The sequence below is a fragment of the Protopterus annectens genome, chromosome 9.part0 (assembly GCF_019279795.1).
Source record: "Protopterus annectens isolate FY-2018-M chromosome 9.part0, PAN1.0, whole genome shotgun sequence".
NCBI lineage: Eukaryota > Metazoa > Chordata > Ceratodontiformes > Protopteridae > Protopterus > Protopterus annectens.
The window spans coordinates 362,750,341-362,763,749 of NC_056743.1; the positions used below are offsets into that span (position 1 = coordinate 362,750,341).

Genomic DNA, 13,409 nt, shown 5'->3' on the forward strand with positions numbered 1-13,409 from the left:
GGTGTGGGGGGTTAGGTAGGGTGTAGATGGGAGCAGAGCCATGTGTGGGTGTGGGGGGTTAGGTAGGGTGTAGATGGGAGCAGAGCCATGTGTGGGTGTGGGGGGTTAGGTAGGGTGTAGATGGGAGCAGAGCCATGTGTGGGTGTGGGGGGTAGGTAGGGTCTAGATGGGAGCAGAGCCATGTATGGGTGTGGGGGGTTAGGTAGGGTGTAGATGGGAGCAGAACCATGTGTGAGTGTGGGGGGTTAGGTAGGGTGTAGATGGGAGCAGAGCCATGTGTGGGTGTGGGGGGTTAGGTGGGTTTAGATGGGAGCAGAGTCATGTGTGGGTGTAGGGGGTTAGGTAGGGTGTAGATGGGAGCAGAGCCATGTGTGGTTATGGGGGGTTAGGTAGAATGTAGATGGGAGCAGAGCCATGTGTGGGTGTGGGGGGTTAGGTAGGGTGTAGATGGGAGCAGTGCCATTTGTGGGTGTGGGGGGTTAGGTAGGGTGTAGATGGGAGCAGAGCCATGTGTGGGTGTGGGGGGTTAGGTAGGGTGTAGATGGGAGCAGAGCCATGTGTGGGTGTGGGGGGTTAGGTAGGGTGTAGATGGGAGCAGAGCCGTGTGTGGGTATGGGGGGGTTAGGTAGGGTTTAGATGGGAGCAGAGCCATGTGTGGGTGTGGGGGGGTTAGGTAGGGTGTAGATGGGAGCAGAGCCATATGTAGGTGTGGAGAGTTAGGTAGGGTGTAGATGGGGCAGAGCCATGTGTGGGTGTGGGGGGTTTATTTATTTATTTATTTATATTTGTTGACCGGGAGTGTCTGACTGGTCGTAGGTCCATTTTCAGTGGAGGCCCGGGGAGAAAAGCTCCACAGTTAAGATAAACAGACAGTAGTTACATTGGATTACATAGAGATTAACAATTTACATAGCAATTACTTACAACATATTTACAGATGAAGAACATAGTAGACAACTAGAATCTTTATCTGTGAAGTACATAACAGACATTAACAAATGTTGCAATAAGAAGTTCCTGCTGTATAATAAGTACTAGGCTTATGAGCATCTGAGCTTGCTATAATCAAGGTAGTTAGTGGAGTGGAAAGAAAGGTAGTGGTTGGATGGGGTGGGTGATATTAGAGTGGGAGTTGCAAGTGCATAGCCAGCATGTTTTTAGGTGCGCTTTTAGTAAGGTTTTGAAGTGGGTGCATGATGGTATGGAGGTAATTGTGGGTGGGAGTGAGTTCCATAATTTGGCTATGGTGCAAGAGAATAGTGCTTCACCAGCAGAGTTATTGGCTTTAGTGATCTGCAAGTGATTTTTGTTGCTGGATCTTAGTGGTCTGGTGGTGCGACAGGGCTGGAGTAGATTCTGGAGGGATGGGACATTTAGTGGATGGTTTACTAGTTTGTGGGCAAGTGAGAGTTGATACCACTGAAGGAGGTGAGGGAGTTCAAGCCAGCCCAGTTCAGCAAGTGAGAGACAGTGGTGACTACGGTAGGATGTCCCTGTGGCGAATTTGGCGATTTTGTTGTAGCAGGTCTCTAGCTTGTTTAGATTGCATTGCCTTAGGTTGGTATATATTGGAGAGGCATAAAGTAGGGTGGAGATAACGTGGGAAATTGCTACTGAAATCTTTGCTGCTTTGGTGAGAAGTTGCTTATTTCTGTATAATGCTCCTAGTTTTTTGTGGACTTTTTTATGGTCATGGATATGTGAATGTCAAATTTTAGTTTATTGTCTATTTCCACTTCTAGCAATTTGGTGTGTTCATTTGGGTATATAGTGGTGTTGTCTTTTGCTGTGATGTTAAAGTGAGAGTTGTTTTGAGTATGTTTGGTGGGTTGGAAGATGAGTAGTTTAGTTTTGTTTGGGTTGAGTATTAATTGGGCATCAGATAACCAAGTTTCAACAGAGAAAAAGGCTTCCTGTGTGACTTTTTGTAGTCTGGGTAGGGACTGGGCTGAGCAGATGATGGTTGAGTCATCTGCGTATTGTATGAGTGTGCCATGTTTGGTGGCAGAGGTTAGATTATTGGTGAAAACAGAGAAGAGTAGGGGTCCAAGGATGGATCCTTGGGGAACCCCTATGGAGACAGGTAGTTGGGGAGATATGTCATTCTGCCATACAACGGATTGTTGGCGGTCAGACAGGTAACTCTGAAACCAGTTGGTGACTGATTGTGAGAAGGATAGGTTATTGAGGACAGAGATAAGTTGTTTGTGTGGGACCATGTCAAATGCTTTAGATAGGTCTAGGAAAGTAGCAGAGGAGAGATAGTCATTGTTTTTATGCTGAAGGATAGTGTTAGTAAAGGAGAATAAGGCAGTGGTGGTGCTATGGTTTGGTCAGAAACCATGCTGAGTATTGGAAAGGAGGTTGTTAGTGAGGAGGTAGTCTGAGACCTGAGAGTGTATGCATCTCTCCAGTATTTTGGAGAGTGGAGAGAGAATAGCTATGGGGCGGTAATTGGTTAGCTCTGTGGAGGGTCTGCCTTTGTGAAGTGGAATTATATGTGATACTTTCCACAGTGTGGGAACATAACTTTCTGACAGAGATCGGTTAATCAAGATGGATACTGGGTAGGCCAGAGCATCAGCTACGATTTGTAGGTATTCACTTGGGAGGTAGTCTTTTGCTAATTTGGTGGGCTTAAGTTTAGTTAAGAGTTTTTATAGGTTCATAGGTTCATAGGTTGGTACTGGGCTATCTGCCCGAAGGCATATATTAGCCCAGCCACATTGTGTGGTATTCACCGGCCATTTAGTAGTTCCCTAGACCCTTGTACTAGCAGCTAGTACCCTTGGCCCCTATCTAGTAGTGCTGTTGCTGTGATCCCCGGTGTGAACTTTCTGTTACCCATCCACTCATCAAGGTTCCTCTTGAAGAGTGATAGTGAGGGCCTCTGTCTTATGTAGATCAGGACCCTGTTCCATAATAAGGGAAGTCTCTGTGAAGGGAATCTATCCCTTGTTATGTTGGAGGTAGGTACAGGAGAAAAAGAGAAGGCAGTGGGGAGATTACTAGTTGAAGGTGTGGGTTGGAGGGGAGAGGGGTTGTGTTGTTTAGCTAGTGATAGTATGGTTTGTGTGAAGTGTGTGTTGAATGAGGTAGCAATATTTTCTGAGGAGTGAGGGATATTAGGAGGGGTACTGACTTTACCTGGGTGGAGGATGGAGTTTATGGAGGAACAGAATTGTTTGGGGCTGTGTTGGGAGGAGACTAGGGCAGACTGGTAGTATTGGAATTTGTCCTGTTTTATTAGCTTTTTGACTCTTATTGTGTAGTTCTAGAAATTTCTGTCTAGTTGAGGGGGTTTTGGTTTTGTGCCAGTGCTCCCAGGCTTTATCCCTGTTTTTCATTTCTAACTTAGTGGTTTTCTGTAGCCATGGGGAGGGTTGTGATTTGATTCTGGAAAGTCTTATGGGGGCATGGTAATTAACTCATTCCCTCCAGTACAGCCCTTTGGAATGTGTACCTTTAACTCCCAGTGGATGTGGCTTCAGCCTTTAAAAATGAAGTTATCACCTTTGAGTTCTAACAAATAGTTACTGACAGAGGTGATATAGCAATACAATTGTGCTTGCCATCATGTATACTTCAAGATAAAACATTCTGATTCTTTGTATGTAGCATGGTTTTGGAATTATTAATGCAAATATCATAAGGCAATATTTGACGCCTAGAGGGGCAATAGGAGGTAACTGCAGAAATGCCTGGAGAAGTCACTCGGCTGTAGTGAGTTAAGGATGCTCAGGAAGGTAGTATTAAAAAATTCAACCGCGTCATCAAGGCTGAGGTACTTTAGAGGATGCCAGTTACATTCTTTGAGGGATGAGATGAATGTGAGTGGGTTAAAGTTTAGTTTTTTACGTATTTGACGGTAGATGACAGGTTTAGCTTGGTATAGGTATTTTTTGAGTAGGAATGTTGGGGAGTGATAACTGAGGCTATCTGATAAGCAGCCTGTTATATATGACTGGGGGCTCTTACTGACTAGTATCCAATCCAGGGTAGTGTGCTTGCTGGAGTTTTTATTTATCCTGGTTGGTGACTGGTCTAGTTGGGTGAAGCCATGAAGGTTTACATGATGGGTTGGATGGTTGCCAGAACAGGATTGCCAGTCAATATTGAAATCACCTAAAATGATAGTTTCTTGGGGGAGATGGTGGGTAGACCAGCTGAGAAGGTTTTCTAGTGGAGGGATGTTTTGGCCAGGTGGGAAGTAACATCCAGTTATGTTGATGGTTTTGTTTTGATTTACTTTGAGGTTGATATATATTACTTCTTCATTGACTATTTATGGAGCTGATGGTTTTAAGATCTGGATGTTTAGATGCTGTTTAAATATTATAGCTACACCGCCTCCTTTCTTGTTTAGCTAGTCTACTCTTAGTATGCCATAACCTGTAGGGAGTATTTGCTCACTGGTAATGTGAGGTTTTAGCCAGGTTTCTGTCAGGATGATTATATCTGGGGAGTACAAGTCTCTGGTGGCATGGAGTTTATGGACTTTGTTGGATATACTTCTAATATTTAGGCTTAGTAGAAGGAAGTCACTTGGCTTTCTATTGGCTGTAATATGGGAGAAGTTGTGGCTTCTAGTCTGATTATGAGGATTGGGGTTGGAGATGGTAGGGCCAGGGTTGGGGTGGATGTCTCCACTTAGGGCTAGTTTTGATATGCATGAGGTTAGTTTTCTCAGTTTTTGAATTTGTTTGTTTATAAGGGAAACTTTATGATTGTGCTCTGTGGGTAATATGTATGGTGGGAGGGTTACTATGTTAAGTTGTAGGGATGCTTTATGTTTGAGTAATATAGTTGGTAGGAAATGTGGTGGGTGCATACGGATTGTTCTTGAGTTGGTGGGAGGGGAGCTGAGTGAGGGTGAGACATGAGTGGTGGTGTGAGTAGTAGTACAGTGGTAGTGGTTGAGTGGGGGAATGATGGAGCTTTGGTAGGATGTAAGATATGCAGGGAGAGTGCATGCAGTGAGCATAGGTAAGTTATGCTTGTACATGTTAGTTGAGGAGGTGTGATAGTTGTGGGAAGATGGAAGAGGTAGTGTTGGGTTAATGCTGTGGTTGGCTATTGGAAAGATGGGAGGGGTTTGTGAGTGTAATAAAGGTGGGACCACTGGGGGCGGGAGGGAATAGGGGGCAGGGTGGGGAGTGAAGCGGGTTGAGATCCTGTTAGTTGCTCTTATGAGGGGGCTGGAAACAATCAGGTAACAGAGTTAACTGATAAATGAACATATGATAGTGACAAGGGTGGTTGTAGTTTTAGAAATGGTGCCTGCCACAGCTAATATTTATTAACTTTGGGATTGTCTTAAGGTAATAAACAGGAAAGGGGGAGGGGAGAACAAGGGTGTGAGCAGGCAGTTCTTTGTACTGCTGCTAATGAGCCAAGGCAAAGACAAGTTTGTGTTTAAGAAACAATCACAATTGACCAAGGACTGCTCTGAAACCGTAAGTCATTTCTTAACCATTTATCAGGTGGAAAAACAGGATAACCTTGTATCAGTAGGCTACTGTGGTCTCAGTTTAAATTAACAAACACACAGTATTGATCAGTTATGGATATTATTTGCTACAGAAGGGAATAAGAGATAAAGTGGAAGATGAGTGTGTGTGTGTGTGTGTGTGTGTGGGGGGGGGGGGGGCTGCTTACAAGCCAAAGCAGAGTGCTCTCCAGGGGAAAATGAATATTGGCTCAAACAGGTAGACACATACTCAAAGTCAACTTTAGCTGTTTGCAGACAGTTCAGACCCGGACTGCACTTTTCTTATAAGAATGATAAAGGTGGTACCGCAGTTGAATACTTAAGAGTGGTGTTAGGTCTAGAAAAGAAGAGTACAGAGAGGAATAAGCACTTTGAGATGTAAATATATATTATAAAGATTACAAAAAACAAACACATGCATGGTGTGGGGGGTTAGGTAGAGTGCAGATGGGAGCAGAGCCGTGTGTGGGGATTAGGTAGGGTGTACATGGGAGCTGAGCCATGTGTGGGTGTGGGGGGTTAGGTAGGGTGTAGATGGGGGCAGAGCCATGTGTGGATGTGGGGGATTAGTTAGGATGTGGACAGGTGCAGAGCCATGTGTGGGTGTGGCGGGTTAGGTAGGGTTTAGACAGTGGCAGAGCCATGTGTGGGTGTGGGTGGTTAGGTAGGGTGTAGACAGGGGCAGAGCCATGTGTGGATGTGGGTGGTTAGGTATGGTGTAGACGGGGGCAGAGCCATGTGTGGGTGTGTAGTGTTAGGTAGGGTGTAGATGGGAGCAGAGCCATGTGTGGGTGTGGGGGGTTAGGTAGGGTGTAGACAGGGGCACAGTCATGTATTGGTGTGGGGGGTTAGGTAAGATGTAGACAGGGGCAGAGCCATGTGTGGATGTGGGGGTTAGGTAGGATGTGAATAGGTGCAGAGCCATGTGTGGGTGTGAGGGGTTAAGTAGGGTGTAGACAGGGGCAGAGTCATGTGTGGGTGTGGGGGTAGGGTGTAGATGGGGGGGGGGGCAGAGCCCTGTGTTTACTAGGGAGAGTTTTAGGTCTTTTTTGAAATGTTTGGGGTGTGACATACCTTTTACATAAACAGGGAGTTTATTCCAGGACTGGGACACTGAGTAGTTATATAGGATTTTGCCTATGTTTTTGTTGTGTTTGTAGATGTCAAGGAGATGTTGATTGGAGCTACGAAGGGGATGGTTAGGAGTATAATAGGATACAAGTCAAGAAAGGGAGGGGCAGGCAGGAGGTTTGTAGAGAACTAAATGTGTGATTTGCAGCTGTGACAGTAGGAGTTGTTGCATATGCCAATAGAAAGCTTGGCAACTCAACAAAACTTCAGAGGCCTGGCTGCTTTCTACTGGTATGTGCTTGATTTACAACATGCATGCTGACTAAGCTGTCCAGGTAGTGTGCTTGTCTTTGAATCGCAACAACCCTTTATTATATACACCACAGTGTGTTGGCCATTAGGTGGCACAGTATTCTTATGTTTCCATGGGTGGTACAAACTAAAGCCTTCATTAATGGGTAGGATGCTAGCCACTCTCGGACTAATTTTACATTTTGAGCTACTAGAAGAGGTGCAGGACACCAGGCAGTATAACAAAATTACTATGTTTGTCATCACCTGTGTCTGCATAACAGAAAGAACCTGTCAGCCCATTTTGCTGTAGATCTTTTCACAGTTAGGATTAGGTATTCAAGATCAGAACTTGTATGCTTATACCTTTTCTTAATCCATGTTATTTTCTGTTTGGACCTCACTGGAAGCATATATTTAGAGGCTAAATCTCACAACTCTCCCCGAGCCCTAGCATGGTACAAGTTACTGTCTCATCATTTAAAACAGTGGGAGTCTCTTATAAACCCACAAGGTTTAAAGAGCCCTTTACAAACTGCTTAATCCTGTTTATGAGTTTGTGGATGGTGTCCATACTGAAGGATTGGTGTTTTTTTTTATGAAAGGAGATTTTTCTGAGCATGTCTGTCACAGCTAAAACATGGCACACTCTTTGCATCCTTTGAACACCTTCAGCATATGTGTCACCTAAGTGCAAGCAAACACTTGAAATATTTCACCCTGCTACTGAGGCGAATGATTTTACTACAATCAGCATACAAATATCAATACCTCAGCTTAATCAAAGACTGACCAGTTATGTAGTATAATAGTTATGTCACCTATACTGAAAACCAGGAGGTTTTAAACTGTTTGCATGCCTCTTTCACAGACTACCATAAAAATTGTTAACTTTTTCATACCTTGTGTTTGTCAGGCAATGAGGAGACGCACTGCTGACCACTGGCAGATTGGACATAAGTAGTTGCACACTGCTCACAGACAAAGCTAATTTAAATGGGAGAAAAAGCTTTACAAATCAGAAAGTAAAGCAGCTTTTTAACCTACGTTTTATGTAAAATGATGTTCTCTTATTTAAACTGCTTACTCATGACACTGAGGAGTACAAATTCAGTATTGCAGTTATGTTACAATGTAACAAAATGTGGTGGGTGATCTGCCTTACGAGGCATTCGATAATTGAATATAATACAGCAACACTTGTTAAAGTGTGTTTTAAATGTATAATTTTTAACAGTTTTCCAGTAAACAGTGAAAGTAAACATACAGTATGAACCAATAATGACAAACTGCCCAATTCAGAACATTTCAACCATAAAAGGCCACTTAAATTTCTGTCATTACAATCCACCAATGTCAATAAATATGTATAATCTCTACAGAAATAAAAGTTATCTGAATAATTCCACATTAAAGTGATCTGAAACTAATGAAGAGGTTGTTGCTAGCAAACAACTTTATATTTCAATGTTTCATCTACAAATTCAGTGCCTGCTGCCCTTGAAGAATAAATTGCTTGTGTTACATTTAAAACATGGTAAGCTGGTTTATTGCAATAGGGAATGGTGGCAAGCTGAAAAAGAGATTCATAGTTACTAGGCATCTCATCCAAAGGAGGACATCCTCAGGAATGCAGAAACCCACCCCCTTAAAATACAAATCTATATACTATGGTAGTAGAACCTACAGCCCTCTACATCAAGATGCAAGTATGTTACCTGCTGTGCTACTAACACTGCTTTAAAATTGTATACCACAATAGTGATACCATTTGCTAAACGAAACAGTTGCACATGTTAAGCAGACTTAGCATGAGCAGGAGTAAACCTCTCTTCTCTTGAGGCTCACAATTCCTTGAAAATGTACTTGAAAATAAATCCCACCTGCTAACTCTTAACTAGGGCATTTCCCTCTCACACACACACCTCAATCTCTTAGTGCAAGAAACCTGGACAAAGCCTAAAATAAATAGGGACAGATTATAAATATTGCTCTCATGAACTTAGAAAATTGCTAGAATAACAGGATTCATGTTAGTATGCATTTTTCTAAAGTATATGACCTAAAACTCAAATGTCTGTTATTATTTAGTAAGTTCAATCCTTTTTAGGAGGAATATGTGGCAAAATCTGGACATTCTGCAAAAATCTGGCCAGCTGAGGGAAATGCTACCTCCCTCTACACACACACACACACACACACACACACACACACACACACACACACACACACACACACACACACACACCATACCTGCTAGAAGAACAGAATTTGTGTCAGAATGAATTTTCTAAAGGATGTGAAGTCTGAAACTCAAACATGTCATTATTTAGTAACTTTAATCCTTAGCTCATCCCAGTGATTTGTCCAAAAAAAAAAAAAAACATAACAGAATTGTTACGAGAAACAGACCAAAAATCTAAGGCAAAAATGTAAACATTCTGTGAAAATAGTAATTGTAAGGTATGACCCCCCTTTACACACACTCCTAACCCATTTACTTACACACACACCCCTACCTCCCTCTTACAAACCAACACACACACAGAGACATACTTACCTTTTACACACACACACCTCAAACACTTACACACACAGACAAACCTACCTCTCACTTGTACCTTCATCTGCAGTCCAAATGTCCTTTGGAATTCAAATTCCACATAGGCGATGAAGATGAAGACATAAACCATCAGTCGCACAGAAGTAGAAGCATCTGTGCAACTGGAAGCAAAGGGCGTAAAAAAAGCAATGTATTTTTTGTTGTTGTTTTTATTAAAAGAAAATTAATCTTCCGGCCAGCCAGTTTCAGGGGGGTTCAAGTGCTTCCCTTGCACCTGCCTGAGGGCACCCTTGACAAACTCCCTAACCTCTCTGCCTCCTAATCTTCCAAAAAAACATGTCCCTTAGCAGTGTAAATAAATGGAATGTACCCAATCAACCTACACTGATGTACACAGCCAATGTGCTCTTCATCGAGGAAATTAATCTCTTTTGTGTAAGTGCACTTGAAGGAAAGACTAAAAACTACACATCAACAAATGACACACTGCCGAACTGTCTGCTTATTACAACAGAAGCAAGGTACAATGGAAACATTGTAACCTAATGCACTGGCAGTATAAATCATACAATTAAGGCTATGAGCTACGAGGAAGGTTCAAAGAGTAGTTACGGGTTTAATTGCTACAGTTACCGTTTGCATATTGTCCGAGTCTAAGCAAGGTACTTAACCAGAAAATGCTCCTTGCTCAACTCTGAAAAGAGGTATTTGATCCTAAAATGTTTATCTGGATAAGAAACAGATAAACATATATAGTGATGCCTTCCAGTCACAGCATTTACTACTGTTTATTATTAACTCGTGAGTCACCCCATGGAAACAGTGCTACACAACGTCATTCTACTGTGCATAAATTGGGGAACTGCAAGGGTTACTGCCTCAAAATAGGAAATATATATTAGAAAACTACAGAAAAAGTTTAATTTCCTTTTGACTTTTTTTACCTGAAATGATTGAAGCAAGCCGAAATATGTCAGAAAGTCGAAATGTTACAGGTTCATATGGTGATGTCTCATAGAACTCTTCTCCTAAAATAAAGGAAAATATGCATTCTTAATACAGAAGTAATGTGGAAACAATCATTACTGCACATTGGTACAATGGCTATCATACATAAAATGAAGGAAAATATACATTCTTAATACAGAAGTAATGTGGAAACAATCATTACTGCACATTGGTACAATAGCTATCATACATAAAATGAACTCCAAGATCGCACTACAAAGAAGTGAACAGTAAAGTTCCAATTCCCACACTGTACAGCAATCTCCATTCACAAGGTTCAATATTTAAGAACTTCAGTCCTCTGGTCTTCGATGATCAGATGTTTAATGTTCCAGAATTTCAAACATACAAGGGATCCATCAAATACAACTCAAGCATAAACTGCATTTATCTAGACATAGTGATGGAGACCTCCAGACACATTTTGCTTGGAAGTTAATCCTAAAAATGCTCTATTTAATGTATTAGGTTATTAATGCTGATAGGTCGGGCCTTGTTAGTATTGTATTTACTTCTATTGTCTTTACATGACTGTATTTTATTTATTGTTTATTTATTAACATTTTATTACCAGGAAAGCCCCTGACTGCGTAGAAGCCCATTTTCAGGAGAGGCCCAGGTTGAAAAATTCCAAAATATTGCAAAACATTTTGCAATCATTAAAATAATAGAAAAGATCTACAGTTTAAAAAGCTATACCAAGTTAGACATAATATGAAAACAATTGGTTAAGAATAGATTCAAGTTATATGACAATGATTTAATATAAAGAGAAATGTTAGCCAGTTTACAGATAAATTAAAGGAAAGTTATAATACAAACAGAAATTGCGATATGAAGTGAGAGACAACTTGGCTTATGGTAAAGCCATGGGGGAGAAACTGATAGAAGTAAGGAAGTGAGTGAAGAAAAGAGAGTAAGGAGGTGTAAAGGATGAAGTGGTATTTGTTCACATTTAGGGATATAGTTATCAGAGTGTTGAGCAAGAACAGAGACAGCTTTTGGCACTGGGAAGTCTTTCATAATGGCTTTGAAGGATGGGAGGGAGGGTGTTGAACTGATGGATGTTCCAGGCCTTAACAGCATGGTATGAGTATAGACAATACCTGTCAGCAGCAGTAAAGAGGCAAGTCAACAGGTGCACCTTAACAGCATGGTATGAGTATAGACAATACCTGTCAGCAGCAGTAAAGAGGCAAGTCAACAGGTGCACCTTAACAACATGGTATGAGTACAGACAATACCTGTCAGCAGCAGTAAAGAGGCAAGTCAACAGGTGCACCTTAACAGCATGGTATGAGTATAGACAATACCTGTCAGCAGCAGTAAAGAGGCAAGTCAACAGGTGCACCTTAACAACATGGTATGAGTATAGACAATACCTGTCAGCAGCAGTAAAGAGGCAAGTCAACAGGTGCACCTTAACAACATGGTATGAGTACAGACAATACCTGTCAGCAGCAGTAAAGAGGCAAGTCAACAGGTGCACCTTAACAACATGGTATGAGTATAGACAATACCTGTCAGCAGCAGTAAAGAGGCAAGTCAACAGGTGCACCTTAACAGCATGGTATGAGTATAGACAATACCTGTCAGCAGCAGTAAAGAGGCAAGTCAACAGGTGCACCTTAACAGCATGGTATGAGTATAGACAATACCTATCAGCAGCAGTAAAGAGGCAAGTCAACAGGTGCACCTTAACAGCATGGTATGAGTATAGACAATACCTGTCAGCAGCAGTAAAGAGGCAAGTCAACAGGTGCACCTTAACAGCATGGTATGAGTACAGACAATACCTGTCAGCAGCAGTAAAGAGGCAAGTCAACAGGTGCACCTTAACAGCATGGTATGAGTATAGACAATACCTGTCAGCAGCAGTAAAGAGGCAAGTCAACAGGTGCACCTTAACAGCATGGTATGAGTATAGACAATACCTGTCAGCAGCAGTAAAGAGGCAAGTCAACAGGTGCACCTTAACAGCATGGTATGAGTATAGACAATACCTGTCAGCAGCAGTAAAGAGGCTAAGTCAACAGGTGCACCTTAACAGCATGGTATGAGTATAGACAATACCTGTCAGCAGCAGTAAAGAGGCAAGTCAACAGGTGCACCTTAACAGCATGGTATGAGTATAGACAATACCTGTCAGCAACAGTAAAGAGGCTAAGTCAACAGGTGCACCTAAAACGTCTGTGAATGTATTACCAACTGAAAAGGAGAAGAAGTAAGGAGAAGCAGCGGTTGTTGACCACATGTTGACAGATGTTTAACGTGCTAAAGAGGAAAACACACTTGTTGTTCAAGCAGAAATACATGCTCCACACTATGATTCACTAGGTGCTAAACCTAAAGGAACAACGTCTGACTCCTTTTTTTCCATGCCTCCGCTACCCATAAAAGAAAGAAGAAAACTCAACAGGCAAAGATCTCTCAGCAGAGGGCGCAGAAGGAGAAAGATATCGACTTAGAATGTAACCAGAACCAATTGGTATACAGCTTATCGAACTATGTCTTTGATGAAAATGAAATTAGACTGCTGAGTAAAGGACTATCATTTGTTCCTGTAGCATCTTCTAAACTGAGTGATGTCATATTCGAGCTTAGACTGTTTGATAGAAATACATTACTCAAACTTCTGTATAAGGAAGATGGGCATGGCATATCCAATACTTTGAGAAAACCTAGTTCATTTAAACCTCCGGTGCATCCTGTAATGGATGTATTCTTGAATGTATGTGAAAGATAATTTTCTGAACATATGAACTCATGACATTCATAAAGTTTTTATAACTTAACAAAGGAACAAAGACAAGCTCTTCATGAATTAATGGCCAATAAGGAACTGACTGTTAGACCAGGAGACAAGGGAGGGGCAGTTATTCTCAATTATGAGTATCTTTCCTGCTCTACAGTTAAATTTATGGTTTAAGCTGTATTAATTCTTATTGTTTTTTGCTGCTTATTTATAAGGATTGAGATAATATA

General features: G+C 41.8%; 1 protein-coding gene across 1 annotated transcript in view; it reads right to left on the reverse strand.

The window, feature by feature from the left end:
• The window catches only part of LOC122811225 (GDNF family receptor alpha-2-like), a 1,551,101-nt gene that overhangs the window by 419,211 nt on the left and 1,118,481 nt on the right, over window positions 1–13,409 (reverse strand). The window contains exon 3 of the mRNA XM_044082916.1: window positions 10,361–10,444. Coding sequence (XP_043938851.1) covers window positions 10,361–10,444 — 84 coding nt within the window. The remainder of the gene's footprint in view (window positions 1–10,360; window positions 10,445–13,409) is intronic.